The 15,966-nt window shown below is 38.6% G+C and overlaps 1 protein-coding gene and 1 long non-coding RNA gene across 2 annotated transcripts; one reads left to right on the top strand and one right to left on the bottom strand.

Annotated features, from left to right (window-relative positions):
- Positions 1-122: 122 nt before the first annotated feature.
- LOC306846415 (secretogranin-2b-like) lies at positions 123-3,109 on the bottom strand. The gene is made up of 2 exons (XM_079379793.1): positions 3,039-3,109; positions 123-2,449 (listed from the first exon to the last, which is right to left on the bottom strand). Exon 2 carries the CDS (start codon positions 2,442-2,444, stop codon positions 684-686), a length of 1,761 nt encoding a protein of 586 aa, XP_079235919.1. The 5' UTR covers positions 2,445-2,449; positions 3,039-3,109; the 3' UTR covers positions 123-683.
- On the top strand, positions 2,467-15,482 carry LOC306846416. Its single transcript, XR_013782065.1, has 3 exons — positions 2,467-2,715; positions 7,900-8,021; positions 14,893-15,482. It is a non-coding gene; the product is annotated as an uncharacterized lncRNA (long non-coding RNA).
- Positions 15,483-15,966: the final 484 nt, after the last annotated feature.

The raw sequence follows: 15,966 nt of genomic DNA on the forward strand, positions 1-15,966 counted from the left end.
TTTTTCTTGTCTTTCAAGATCCAGCACAGACTGGGTGTCATGTTTCTTGTTTTAAGTCATAATATGATATTTTTATGTTGAATCATGCTCAGTGTAATAAGACAGCACAATACAGCGAGAGGAAAAATAATACGGTAATGCTTTATTCATGTTTCTCTTCTCACACTTTAGAACACGTACAAAATGATTTATAAATGAGAATCACATCCATCTTTATTGGTTTGATAATGAAATAGCTTGTAAAGATTGCAGCAAGCGGAGTCCTACGACTACAGGAACATTCTCTTGATACCAACAAAAGGAACAAGAAAACATTTCGAGGACCACCAATTCATAAACGACAGATAAAATACACTTGAACTCCCGCACATTGATATACCATATATATTTACATCATATAGAATTCCATGAAAACTAAAGCACTTTAAACTGTTTACTTTTTTTAAAATAACTTTTGAGGAGATATAGACATGTCCCACGAGTAAGCAATATTTTTTTTCCCCTTTCATACTCCGACAAGTCCCTTCTGTGGCAGGTAGGAGCTTCATTACAACCGGTTTGCAATTTGGACAGTTCAGAAGTCGTTCGTGTAGCCATAGCAACCATATCAAAGAGATAAAAGGTCAAGGGGTGGGACTTGTCAGAATACGAGCAGGGAAAAAAAAAGTACAAGCTCAGGGTCTTCACATTCCTGCAATCATTTTCCCGTGATACTCTTTACCCTCTTCTGGTCCAGGCACAGGTGGGGTTTGATCTACGGTCTCCTGTGCTGAATCTTGAGTGGGCGGCTTTTGGGGTGCCTCAGGCTCCTCTTTCCCTTGGGTGTCTCTTTTGGTGGGCATGCCTTTTCCGTTATCAACCTGATCAAAGAAATCTTTCATGGCCTCCTCATACAGCTCATAAGGCAACTGTCTGTTCGTGGTGGAATCGATGGCCCTCTTGCGATCGCTCGAGCTGGTGTCAGGGTACTCAGTCAGGAGTTTGGCTGCGAGGAATGTCGACTCTTCATCCTCATCCACTGCATCATCATCGTAATCATCTTTTCTTTTGCTTGGAGCTTTGTTTAACTCGGACAGGAACAAGCTTCCCTGTCTCCCGCTGGGGTTGAAGTACTTTGCGATGGCTGTCTTGTAGGGCCTTTGCTTTAGCAAAGAAAATTTTGCGTTCTTGTTGGCCAGATTCGCTAACCCAAGGACTTTCAGGATATCCTCAGTTTTGACATCAGGATGGATATCGCTCACTGTGACTTCAGGCTGTCGACCGTTGTAATACTTGATGACCCGACTCTTGTACCGAGGTTGGCTGGGCTTCCTAGCCATCTGGGTCTCAGGAAGGCTTTGTTGTTTTCTGGTTTCCTCCATGAAGAGCATTCCAACCAGGTCCTCTGGAGGCACTTGGAGCTTCATTGAAATAGCCGACAGCAGTTGTCTGATTGCCCTAGGGTCGATTAGAGCGGGTTGGGACAGTAGCCTCCTCCTTCCTTCCATCAAGTCCCGTTTTTGCGCCTGGTTTGTCATCTCTAAGACCTTCAACAGGTAGTAATCCACAAGCTTTGTGTCATCGTCTGGGTTCTCGTTATCGTCTTCAGTAGGGCTAGCTCGTCTTTCAATGACCTCGCCCTGCTCTCCGTTATCTCCTAGCCCACGTTCGTATTCTTCACGGTTTCCTTTAACTACTTCCTCCGTCTCGAGCTGCTCCTCTAGCGGCACCCATTCCTCCCCTCCGGTCACGTCCTCGTACGCCAGATTTCTAACCTTGTAGAGGTCATCGTCATCTTCAGCATCTTCCTGGTTCTCTCGCTTCTGGTTCTGCGCGGCAGACAGTTTACCAAGCTCTTCAAATATAGAGCGCATGTTGGCGAGGCTCTGAGGGGTGTACTGCTCGTCCAAATCCTCAGTCGCCCGCTTGTTGTCCCTGCCGTTCTCCTCGTCCTCAAACATCAGCGGGTACTTCTTGTGAGGCTTCACGTAGCTCCCGTAGTCTCCAACAGGGCTCTCTGCTTCTCCCATCGGGCGTCTGCTCTTGTGAGGATGCCGCTCGTTTCCGGGCGCTGGCTGGCTTTCCGGAGTCTCTCCAGCTTGTTCAAGCACCTGCAGCAGAGATCGAACCCACTGTGGCACTTTGTTATCAGGCCAACGGGCGGCTTCCTCACGCGTGGGCGTGTTCTCGTCCTGTAGGGAGGCGAGTTGCACTAGAAAGCGGAATTTGTCCACTTCGTCGTAGTCCCCTGTTGGACTCTCTGGTCCATCGGCTCTCTGCTTCAAGCTTTCAATGTACTCCAGAGCTTTGATCATATCGGAGCTGGGAGCAAGGAAGCCACCCTGGTCTCCGCCTCGCAGGCGATGGTGGCGCACAGAGGCGCCCTGCACGGTTAGGGTTTGGAGGAGGGTAACGAGCAGGACCGCCACCCCTCCGGCGGACAGTTTCGGTAGAGACAACATCATACCGCCTAGAGATAAACAAGCACAAAAACAGTTAACCCGTGCAGTATTTTTTTTTATTGTATTTGTTATTAAAACCAAAATGCATGTAGTGTTGCTAAAATTCTGTTTAAGTTTAAACTACCCATGAAATCAGTTCTTAAGAGTTGCTAAAATTGTTTCCCAGACCGAGAAGAAGAGACGCTCCGAGCACCAGAGCAGCAATGAGATCAGTCAGAACACAACATGTTTTTAAACGACAACAGCACCGGATGAGTCACCGCCTGTTGTCAAGGTAACCTTTCACTTGTGGCTACGGATCTCTAAGAACAGATCTATTGATATTTTCACGTATGCTCGTAAGAAGAAATCTCGATTTAAAAGATCAGTCTAGCAGGAATACATGTCACTGATCTTTTCGCGACGAAAACCAGTAGATAAACCAGAGATGAGAGATGCTGATGCTGAGTGATAGAATCTAATCAAGCAAAGCCGGAAAGAAAAGGAACAATAGCTCTACTCTTCTTTAATCCACACAAAGCAGATTAGCGCATAGGTTAACTATTTTCATAGAGCATCATTTTGTGAATGCAAAAAAATGAAAATGAGCTGCCGTACCTTTTGCGTAGAGCTCAGAGAATGTGAATGAGCGTGAACAGCATGTCCTCCGTGTTGCCTCAATGCGCTTCGGTTGTGTTTCAGCACCGGACAGCTCCCCGCGCTATATGAGGCGGCACCTGACCAATGCGTCACCGATGCTCACGCAATACAGAGACTGTGCATGCATTCGTACCGATGGTAACCATTCACAACGTTTTTCTCTGAGAAACTCAACCTCTTGCATTCACCTCTTGGTCTGTGTTTTAGGTGTGTCTTTTTCATAAAGAAGAGGATAGCGCGTTTTGTGAACAACATAGTTTCTTACCATACCAACATACCATAGTTTCTGCCTAAATACAGAAACGCATTTGCAGCACAGTTAATGCATTGTCTAATGTATAATACAATACAACTGTTAAATTGTTATTAGCTGCCAATGTTATACATAAGATGTAAACAAACCAAACGGTAGAATGATTCTAAAGCTGCTTAAAGAGGAAATATCCTATTCATTTATTACCATGATTTTTACTATTGTAAAGCTAATTATGCTACACACATTCCAAAAAAGATAAAAAGCTTTCACTGGGGTGATACCCAAAGGCACAAAAGCTAAAAGGTACTTCTTTATACCTTATTTACCCCTAAATGCTACAGATTAGTACATATTAGTACCTTTTTAAAAGGATACCGACCCCTTTTTTTCAGAGTGGAAACTATTGTAAATTAAATTGCAAAAACTAATTCTGGTACAGATATACATCAGTTGCTTTTTAAAATTTTATTATTTGTATTAGGTAAGAATGAGGATGTCATAAGTGTGCAATGTAAAAATGGTTTGTTCGCTGTCTTTCTGTACACACAGGCGTCACAGGCGAGTTAAATCGTCAGGCGATGAGTCACACACACGCACAAACGCACTGTGGGACTCATTGGGGAGAGCAAGGTCTCTGATAAATATACATCTGCCGGTTGTGGATCTCTTCCACTGTCCCTAGACACCTGCAGTCCCGAGCATCTATTAGATCCTGCGGTGGGGCCTGTCAGCAGCTGAATTATGTTGTGCTCTAGTGACATTAGTGCCAAGATGACACTCATCTGTACTTGATCACTTTTCCTGGAACACAGACAAAACATCGCTGCGGAGAAAGCTTTGTCCTTTTTGAGTTTTTTGTTTTTTCAGAAGCACATCGTTTGATGTGTTTTTAGCTGTAGTTTCGAAGTACAAAAAGGAAAGAAGAAAAAAGCAAAACTACCTAACTTTGGCCTATTTAAGTTATTTTTGACATGCTTACCCAGACAGCCCTGCATAATTCTGCAGTCTTGAAAATAAATACCCTAAATGGGTATTTAACCATTATGCTGTGCTGAAAATCCATTGCCTCATTTGGCCTTCCTGGTCAAAAATTACTGGCCTTTTCAAAATGTTAAAGAAAATCTGCTATATTATCAATGAATCTTGGATTCAATCTTTTTGTCAGCTTGTTTTCTTTGAATTTGAACAGGCTTTGTATATTTCTTTTTGGAACGGATTAATCCTAAACCTCATTGATCTGAGCATACGCACCTCAGTTTTAAAAAAAAAAAAAAAAAAAATCATTATTTATCGATCATTTAGCCAATGAGGTGCATTAGCACCTAAGCAGAGGTGCATAAGCTGATCAATGAGGCCTAGGATCAGTCGGTTCCAAAAATAAATACAGAACCTGTGCTAATTGAAAGAAAAGAGACTGATAAAAAGACTGAATCCAATATTTGGTATTAATATAGCATATTTTATAAGCAATTTTTTGTGTGCTGGTCATTTTTGACAGGGAACACAAGTATAATAAGGTAGAAAAAATCCCCAAAAGTACAAAAATGTAAAATTTTGTTATACCCTGTGTGATCAAAATGTTTTAGTCCAGTGTGATAACATTTAACTAGCATTTTTGGGAAAAAAAAAAATCTGAAAATGACCAGAACACAACATAAGGGCTAGGTCTCACAAGAACGTTTAGAAAACCATCCATCTAGTGCTTTAAAGAACCCAGAAACCAATATGCTGGTCTGAAAAAGCTGTAATTTATCATCAGGAACTTATATTAATCTCTGGAGAGCCATATACAGCAAAAAAAAAAAAAAAAGGCATGTTACAGCACAGAATCAGAACAGCGCAAATGTTTCTTCATTAAAAGCACTCTGCGGTTTGTCAGCATATTGTTTTTAGCACATACTGATTCTGGACTCGTAACCCACAGTCAGCTGACTGCACTCTGGGGAGAGAGGGGTGAGACAGGCTCTCCTGACGTTAGTGGAGCAGTCACATGGTCGGATGAGTCATAAGCCTGTGTGTGTGCATTATGGGATGTTTCCATGACTGTTAAACCAAACAGTCTTTTCTATTTTTGTTTCTTGATTCATAAAAAATACATATCTTCTGACTTCCATTTTCCATTAGCAATCAAGAGGAGTTCTGGGTGTTCTCCCGAAAAGCTTTCTAAAACTCCTCCCTGCTTTCTCAGTAAGATTAAAAGGAAACCAATCCACAACCTATTGATCTTCTCAATTTTCTCCCTTTAATGATATTAGAGCATCCCTTCTGTTGATGTGATTGGAGTGGAGACTAGTGGAGACTAGATAGTGGATGGGGAAAACAACGCTGGAGGGATGACTCTGAAACACATCTTGCTGGAGTTGGCTATAAATAGGCGTTGTGTAGGTGTCAGCAGGAGGTTACAGTCATGTGTGCGTGGACTGTAATGGACGATCAGATGGGCCGAGAGACGTGTAGGAGGCTTGACGAGGGATTCTCTTGGTATAAGCAGGATTCTGCACATTAATTTGGTCTAATGAGCAAAGCAGGGATGAATGATTTTATGTTTTCACATGAAACTGAGCTTTTATTTTAGTCTTTACCCGTTACCAGTAGAGTGGCTAAAATAAGGTATGTTAAACATCGTGTGTTTTAAGGCATCAGAATTAAACAATTTGTCTGATATTCTAAACATATTAAAACCAGATAAATTTACCTGACATGCAAAATTGCATGTAATAATTGCATGTATTACAGCTGAAGTTTGCATTATTATTATTTATCTTAAATGCCAAGCTCTGTCATGAAACTCCAGATGGTACAGGCTGATGAGTCCTTAAAGCAAACCGATGATATTCACAGAGTTAAAACTACTTGGCACAAGCTGATTGTTTCATGTTGCATACAAAGCCAATGAACTTGCTGCTTCACATTTAAATGGCTGGTTAGCATTCACTAGAGAATTTCCTCTGAAACCCTCCACCTTCCCCAGCTCCACCTGTATAGATCCGCTACAAGTTATTTTATGTGCTACAACCCGAATAATGTTGGGACTTTTTTTTTTTTTGAATAAAATGAAAACTAAAAGACTTTCAAATCACATCACATGAGCCCATATTTTATTCATAATAGAACATGGATAACATAAATGTTTAAACAGAGAAATTTGATACTTTTATCCACTAAATGAGGTCATTTCAAATTTGATGCCTGCTACAGGTCTCAAAAAAGTGGGCACAGGGGCAACAAAAGGCAGAAAGAGCAAGAAATTTTGAAAAGATTCAGCTGGGAGAACATATAGCAACTAAGTTAATTGACATCAGGTCTGTAACATAAAAGGGATGTCTTAGAGAGGCAGTCTCTCAGAAGTAAAGATGGGCAGAGGCTCTCCAGTCTGTGAAAGAGTGTGTAAAAAGATTGTGGAATACTTTAAAAACAACGTTCCTCAACGTCAAATTGCAAAGGCTTCACAAATCTCATAATCTACGGTGCATAACATCATCAAAAGTTTCAGAGAAACTGGAGAAATCACAGTTTCTGTTTTAATAATCAAAAACATTAACATGGTCATATCCATTACTGTGCTAAAATCTTCAGAGAGTTGTCATGATAGAAAGGTCTTTTTATCTTGTTCAATTGGCAGTTTTTAAGAATCTTTTTTTAAGAATAAATCTTTGCAGTAATGTTGGGATGCAGATACATAATGCCTGTTTTGCTTAAGCATGTCACACTTTCTCACAATTTTTTTTTTTAGCATTTATGCTTTTGACAACCGTTTGTAAGTTGTAAGAGGAAGTCTTGTATTATGCCTTAATTAGCAGAAAAGCCTCTCTTCTTCTAAGCTGTTACAGCTATTTGTTCAATTCTCAGTTGATTTTCACATGTATGACATTATTTTATAGCAAATACTGATTTCACAGTTATAATTATGGCCAGTGAAAGAAGAAAAAGCAAACATGAGCCACATGTTTTCTGCTATCTGCGGGTGGATAAACAGTGAATCTCTCTCTAGATACAGCTCAGGTCTCTCCTTCAATGTCAAAGTCCAGAAGTCTTCTGGTCTCAGTTTATAGTTAGTAATAACGCACCTCTCTTCAAAAAGTCAAAAAGGCACAACATTTTTACTTAGCATTTGTTCAATTCATTAACCCAAAATGTTATCATTGCTATTATGTACTAAAACCAAGGGGCCTAGAGCTTTGAGAATACAGCAGATTTTCGTCGGTTCTGTAAACTGACAGTTTGAGTAGAGATTATATGCTTGGCCAGTTCTGAAGGTTGTTGATTTGATTCGGCTCAATGAAAGCATCAGTTACTGTGAGCTGTGTTCAGCAGCTAGGATGGGCGGACGGAGGGAGGAGGTGGAGAGAATGAATGTCAATGAGAATAGAAAGGGAGCGCTGCATTGTCTCTCTGCTGTCATTCTTATAAATACAAGCAAGGAAATCTATCAGTCAATTAGTTATTTTTTTACATTCTGCATCCCTTATGCTGCTCCTCATCTCCATATCTCTGTCTCTTTCCATTTCGCTCTCTCTTTTTCCATGTCTCCTTCCCTCTGGTTGCCGGGGAGATTGACAGCAGCATTGTGCAGTTCCTGGAACCTCAATCAAGGGTTGTAATTCCAGAGTCAACTGAAACCAACAGGCACCAATGGCCCTCGATACCCAGCAGTCTCTGTGTGTGCCATGGAGAGAATATAACAGGTACTAAAGTGTGTGGGAATGACTCATAGATCATAGATGTTTGTTTTTATGCATTCGTATACCCACACTTGCAGCAGAACGGCCAATTTATATCGCTCAGAGTTTTCTCAGAAGACGTAGGCTAATGGGTTTTTCAGTTAAGTTTCATTTAAGTAGACTAGTATTAATGCGCCATGGAGATCGACAACTGTAGTGACTAACTATTAAGTTTTAATAATCATTTTAGACATACAGGTTCCGTTCACACAGGGTTCGTTCGACGAAAATTCGGTTGTGTGAGTTCGGTTATAGAATGCGGTTTTTACTCTCATAGATAACAGAAAATAACAGTATAATGTAAGCTACTTAAATACAGAAATGACAACGGTTTTCTGCTGCTGTGTGAACGTGGCCTAGTAAGATTTTAAGAATCCAATTTAAAATTTTTGAGTTCAAATTGAGATTGACTTTTGATGCCAGACTGTCTCTTGGCAACTCTGTATTCAGTTTGAGACATTGTTGAGAGACACATGTGATAATAGAAGCAGGAAACATAACCAAAACTTTCCGTTTAATCTCATTATTAACCCATGTGTCGAAGCAACAGCTGAGAGGCCTATTCCACTCAATTTAATTTCCATAACATGATGCAATTTCAAGTTAAACCAGATAAGATAAAATAAGAGAGATCAGTGGCATCAGCTGAAATTGAAAATCGTTTCAGAGGTGGAGCACAGTATTAGATAAGACCAGGAGGATATATTAAATATAGGCTTTATTAAAAGTAAATAGGGTCAATTTCCATGTTGACTTTAAGGAGATCTAATTGTGATTTGTCTTTGGGAGGTATAGGCTACTATAATATCTCTGTGTTTATCTCTCTCCCCTCTATCTTTTTTTTCTGCCTTGCTTGACTTCTTGTCTCCATGGTGATCTTCTGCTTTGTCTTTCACTCATCTCTCTTGTTCACTTGTTCTGTTGTTAGTGCTGAAGTGAGAGGCTGCATGTGTGGTAGTTGGGTTGTAATAAGGATGAGAGGATGATAATCGTTTAGCCTATCTCTTCCTCTCTATCTGTCTCCTGCTTTCTCTCCCTCGCTTAATAAGGCAGAAATCGTGAGTTAAAACCTAGGGTTTGTTCTCAACAACTCTGTTTTAAAAACAAGCTCCTGCAGAGGAGAAAAGGAAGAATGATTCAGGCGTCTTCTCATTCAAGATAGCAGCTGAATTGAAGGAATAGTTGCAATATATTAATGTATTCAGCAGATACTTATTAATTTAAAGTGGTTTACATTGGATTCAGTTTGTTGTGAGTTCTCATATTCTCTAGGAATCAAACCCATGACCCTGCATTGTTAGTGCCATATTTTAACAGCTTGAACGACTAGAAATTATTCACCAAAAATGTCAGTCATGTACTCACCCTCACTTTTCTTCGGATGTTCTCTTCTACTGATCATATTATAAGATATTTTGTTTTAGTATATGTTTGTCACACTACAACAAAATATAGTGACTAGGAGGTATCAGTCTCCACAAAGGTTCCATAATAATCTATTTATCTACAATTCTAGTATTATAAAAATACTATTATATAGCCTATTATTTATTTTATCTGTTTTATTTGTAATTTTATCATTTGCATTAATTTTATTTGGTATTATTTTATAAATATTAATATCTTGTAAAATTACATGAAATAAAAATATAAAAAATATAAATGTTCGCCTATATTTTGTATAGAAATCATTTTATAATTTGTCATTTTTAGATTATAATTTTAAGATTTGTAATGGAATAATTCCATTCATTTTATTTATTCTATTCATAGTATTATTATTTGCATTCATACAAAAAAAAAAACATTAATAATATTTTTTATGAGTGTATTTTATTATTTTGCATTTTATTTAGACTTTTACTTTTTGCACTTGTTTAATAATAATGTTTATAATTCCATTAATTTTATTCCATTATTTAATTTGTCTATAATCATTTTTTAAATGATTTCTAGACATGTATATTTTAAAATGTATTTCTAATTTTATTATTTACTGTTTTTGTCCTACTACTCACAGCCCAATAAAAACAGACGTGGAACCCATTTTTGGGCTCTTACCCACCAACGTTTTAATATACAAGAGTCTGAAGATCCAAAACCTTCTCATTAATATTTTCTTGTTTATTTTTCTCCAGTTCATCTTTAGTCTTATTATTAGCCCTCTCTCCTTCATTCATTCATTATCTCCCTCCTCCTTCACCTTCCTCTGACTCATGTGTCTGAATGACGTGTTCTCTTACGTGTTTGGAGCGGAGGCTCTTTTCATTTTTCTATCTCTAACAATACAGCAGTATCCCTAATGAGGGACATGGACATCGACGTCAGTCTGTTTCTCCTAGACCTTTTCTCTTTCTTGCAGTCTCCTATGCTCTCTATTCTGTTCTGTTCCTTTCAGAATTCTTTTGAGCACTGAAATGTCCGAACGGCCACATGTGATGGTGACCTTGTGCTTTTGTCCAATGACCAGCATCATGTTCAATGGTCAGATGTGTTAGCTGCCACATTCACCAGCTGTGATAAGCCCAACGCCATCTGCTTCGACTTCGTTCTGGAACAGTTTGTCACCCTTTTTGAACATTCAGAAACCTTCAGAACTTTCTAGCAGATGGTATAGTTTTTAAAATAAAATCTTCAGATGGGGCAATCTTTAAGCCACATTGATACTGAGGATACTCTGCTGAAGAAACTAGCTTTGCTGGTCATCAGCATATATGTGTGTTGTGCATAAGATTCTGATGTTTCTGCCAGGCTTTTTAAACTTTGGTCAACCAGTTTCATCAAGAAGGCTGGATTTGAATTAATATTCATTCATTCAAAATGATTTTGGGACAAATTAAAGTAATCAGAGAAATGGCTGGAATGCTAGTTTGCACATGCCACCTGATTTGATATTTTGTTGTAAATTAAATGGCAATATAAGTGTCACTTTAGGAGCTAATTTATATCATTAAAACAGTATTTATATGGCATTTATGTGGTGTCGTAAGGAATGCCATCATCATGTCAAAAAACTGAGACCAGATCCAAAGCATACAATAGTACAATACCTTAAACCCAGGCTCATTGGAAAAACACGCCTGTGGTGAAGTTTCTACAAATTGGAGTGCAAATTGTTTCTTTTTGCACATTTTGCGACACTTTCAAAGTAAAATGTCCAGTAAGTGGCACAAAAAACATGCTCAGTTTCATCCGAAACAGATGAATTTGGCAATGTTTTATTATATTGGTTGTTGTATATTTTGTGGCAGTTCAGAAATGAATAGTTCGGTGAGTGGAGCTAAATTCTCTTTCATGTTTGAAAAAATAATATACCACCTACACTAAACCTAACAGGCATGTTGCAAGATATATCTCACAATTTGGACTTTTCTCATTATTTTTGCAACTCTGAGTTTATATCTTTTTTCTTAGAATTGTGGGAAAAATGTCAGAATTGTGAGATTAAAGAGTCGCAAAAAACTTAATTATGAGATGTAAACTCAGAATTAGAATTGTGGAAAAAACACATCAGAATTGTAAGATAAAAAGTCACAATTACCATATTTATTAGTTTATTCCATTGCAGAAACAGGCTTTAATTGTACCTTTTTTTTTTTTTTTTTTGCAGTAGAAGCATTTTTTTCCCAATGAGCCTTTTTCATGATTGGCTAGTCGTTTTGGTAGGTCAGACACTGGTAAATTGGATGTACTGTATATTTGAGATTCTTGTGAATCTCTGGCAGAGACGGGCTGTGACTCCCACCAACCCACGCCAAACCAGCACGAATGCACTGTTGTTATTGTGGCAGATTGTGCGAATTAGATTCCTCATACAGAACATCACAGATATGGTTATAATTATAAACAGTCAAGAAATGAGCCAAGCAACTGCATAAATGTATGTGTGGGTTTTCATAAAAAGCATCCCAGAAAGTTTTCACACCTTTAATGAATCAGAGTTCTGAAAAAACACTAAGCACTGAGGAGAAAACACAGGAAAATGACCTTTGCTTGCATAGCCGAGCACAGTTAGAGTCTCTGTATTCATTAAAATCATCCAGCTCTACGTCTGCATGGATAGAGAGAGAGCCGGAGGAGGCCTGTACATAAGGAAAGGGGTGACAGCCCTGTCATACTGCTAAAAGTGCCAGAGTTTGACCACACAGTGAGATTCTCATTAGATCTTCCCTTCCCACATGTACACAGAGCAGCCCGCTGACACCCTCGTTTCCTCTCTCTACCGCTCTCTCTCTCTCTCGGTCGAGATGCTATAAATATATCCCAGTGATGACTCATATACCAGACATATCAATATCTCCAACTACGCGCACACACACAGTTTTGAAATACTAAAGATTCTGTTGATATTCTTGGTCATATCAAGGCTTATATTTCATTTCTATCTATCTATCTGTCTATTTGTCTATCTATCTGTCTGTCTGTCTGTCTGTCGTTCCATCCATCCATCCATCATATTGTAATGTAATTTTTTGATGCCTAGATTTATCATTAATTGTTTAACCATATAATAAAAAATCATAGAAACTTAGGCCAGTAATCTATCAACTACCCAGAGCACTTTAGCAACTACATAGCAGCACCCTGGCATTGTGGAGGCAAGATTTGGGCAGGCAAGCACCATCATCTTCTTCAGATGATGTGAAATTCTGTATTGTATTTTTTCCCTTTTTTAACCACATCTAAGCTGATAACACTTTGGCAAGCAAATGTACAGTTGTTTGTCATGCCAATAAAACTAAATTGAAATGCATTTATGTTGGTCTATGTGTGGGTGTCAATCTAAGGTTTTCCTCATCTTCCCCTGATGGTTATTTTGTTTATTGCTTTTCTTATGATGTGTCATTCTCCATCTCTCACTGCCAGCGCCACAGATGGAGAACAGCAAACACATCCTGACAGTCAGTCTGCTGTCTCTCTCTCTCTCCGTCACACACACACGCACGCACGCACACTCCTACCTACCTAACTACACACACACACACCTTCACATCACTGCAGTCTGTACAAACACTCTGTTCTGCAAACTGGTGATATAATTGCCAATAATGTGTTGTGTAACGTACAGTGGAGTCCTACATCTGGGATTCAAATTTAAATTTACAAATTAATAGAACATTTTAGATGAAAAAAAGATGTAAAGTAAACTAGAAATTGAAAATATTTAATATTATGCTGTCATTAAAGGGCACCTATTATGCAAAATTCACTTTTACTTGTTTGAACATAAATGTGTGTTGGCAGTGTGTGTACACAACCACCCTATAATAATAAAAATCCACCTGCTCCTTTTTTAATCCTCATAAATCATAAGCAGCATCTCAGAGCAAGCTGTTCGCAGATTCCATACAACGTGACGCCACATTTTACAAGCCTGCCCACAACTGTTTACAGACACTGCCGTATTTATCATTTATTATATATTATTGTTATTTTATTAACAGTGTAAACAGCAGTAGGTACTGTATATTACGCTGCTGTCACTTGAAACAGAGCTCTCATATAAACATGCAATTTCTTTCCTAGACATAACCAGCTGTTTTTGTAATGTGTTTTTAACATAAACTTGTGTGTATTTGACAGTTTAAGCGCAATAAGACATGAAAGTTTAGTTAAGTACTCAAATACTGTGACATGCAAATGACAACCGCTTTCTGTGTGTTCGCTTTAGATGTGTGCACTCAGAAAATCATATATCAGAAGTTTAAACCGATATGGCTTTAAAATGCATGACTTCAGCCCGATAGACATGATAATCAAAACCAAACAGATGTTTTTGGGCAGAGTATCTGAGATACCAGCTGTGATAATAACACAGCCCTGTTTGAAAAGGGATGGGGAGCAGCAGCTCATTTGCATTTAAAGAGACATGCACAAAAACAGTGTTTCTACTCAAAATAGGCATTTTCCAATTGATATAATAAATGATCTGTAGTGTATTTTGAGGTTAAATTTAACAGACACATTCTGGGGACACCTGAGATTATATTACATCTTGTAAAAAGGGGCATAATAGGTGGCCTTTAAAGCAAAAGAGGACAAACCTAAGACAATCTTCTTTCAATTTTACTGTGAATTAACTTGTGACCCCACTTTATGTACACAACTGTTTTTAGAGCCAGTAATTGACAGTGATCCACACTATTGACTCATTGTGTTTGATGAGTTTTAAATAATGGGGGGTTATTGATTTGTGGTTTGCACAATATTCATTAAGGTCTGCTTGAAAGGAAAGGTGCACGTCATACAAAATAATACATGCTGCTTGAACGAGGGAGAGGAGAGAGGCGTCAGAGAAATAGTCATAAACTGAAACTGGGAGACTCATGATGGGTTTGGCAGTGATCCATGTTTACCACAAGCTCCCAGCGGATCCTTCTATCGATCTATCTATGTATCTGTCTGTCTGTCGTAGTTCGTTCCTTCATTCCATCCAGCAATCTATCCATCCAATCTATTCATTCTCCAATTCCATCCATCCTGTAATACTGTCCAGTTGATCTATCTGTCTGTCTGTCCTGTCTGTCTATCCTGTCATTGTATACATCCATCCATATTATATGGATCTATTGTTCTCTAAATCTATAATTTTGTCATTCTGTCGTCCGTCCATCCATCATTTTTAAGTGTTTTTGGAGATAGCAGTATGAAATGTGAGGTTTGATGTGGTATAAATGATGCACAGCTGATTCATTTTGTAGGAATCTGTTCCTGGTCCACAGCTGTGTGCAGCGCTTGACTCATTCTTGTTCATTAAAAGAATGATATTTGATTTAATGTTTTCATCACATCTTCTATAATACAATTCACTAACTGTCTTTTCTTTTTCACAAAGCTTCCCTGACTTATCACCAAGTTTCTAAGAATGTCTTTGTCTGCTTGCATCTCCACCTCCTGATGATCTCTACAAAAGACAGTTGCTGCCGGATTGTGGCCTTGGTTTCCATGGACACGGATACTTGCCGTAAGGACTGACTTGTTTAGTTGACTCTAGTCTTATACATGTGTGCTTTGAAAGGAAATCTGCAGAGCATCAAGTGCCACACCTCTTATACTGCACAAAAATGAAAACTCTGACGTCAACTGAGTAAGGTCACTGAGAGATGCTTTATATAGGAAAATGTATTTAAAATGGGCCTTCACATTTTTCTGAGTGGAACAGGATATTCAGTGTGCATCTGGGAATCCGAATCTTGGAATATGTGTCAAACTATATAGAATATATATTTTTATTATTTTAATGTTAACTTTAACCCTAGAATATGGCAAATCTTCCGTTAATATTGCTTGTAAAAAATGTACATTAAAATAAATAAAAAATACAAATGGCTAGTCAATCAAGAGCTAGTCTTCTGAGCTGTAATAAAAAACATTTAAGCATTATTATATTAAAATAATAATTATTTGACATTACATGGCTAAACGTACAGTAGACTTCAGTGTGATTTTCTATAGGGTAAACTATCTGATGCTGACATCTACTGGTGAATTACAGTTATGAGATCTACTTTAGGAAAGGGAAAGGGAAGTGGTGTGTGGCCAAGTATAGTGACCCATACTAGGAATTTGTGCTCTGCATTTAACCCTTCCAAGTGTACACTCAGTAGTGAACATACACCTGGAGCAGTGGGAAGCCAATGCTGCTGCGCCCGGGGAGCAGTTGGGGGTTCGGTGCCTTGCTCAAGGGTCTCACCTCAGTCGTGGTATTGAGGGTGGAGAGAGTGTTGCTTATTCACTCCCCCACCTACAATCCCTGCCGGGACCACAACCTTCGGGTTACAAGTCCAACTCTCTATCCATTAGCCCACGACCGCCCTTAAACTAATTAATATTACATAAAAATACTTTCTCATTCTCTCATTTTATATATACACTGCTTCATATAAATAGACAGAAATTATATAAAATA

The sequence above is a fragment of the Barbus barbus genome (genome assembly GCF_936440315.1).
Source record: "Barbus barbus genome assembly, chromosome: 26".
Taxonomy (NCBI): domain Eukaryota; kingdom Metazoa; phylum Chordata; class Actinopteri; order Cypriniformes; family Cyprinidae; genus Barbus; species Barbus barbus.

Coding starts and splice junctions, on each gene's coding strand:
- LOC306846415 (XM_079379793.1), bottom strand. CDS start 2,444: ATGATGTTGTCTCTACCGAAACTGTCCGCCGGAGGGGTGGCGGTCCTG.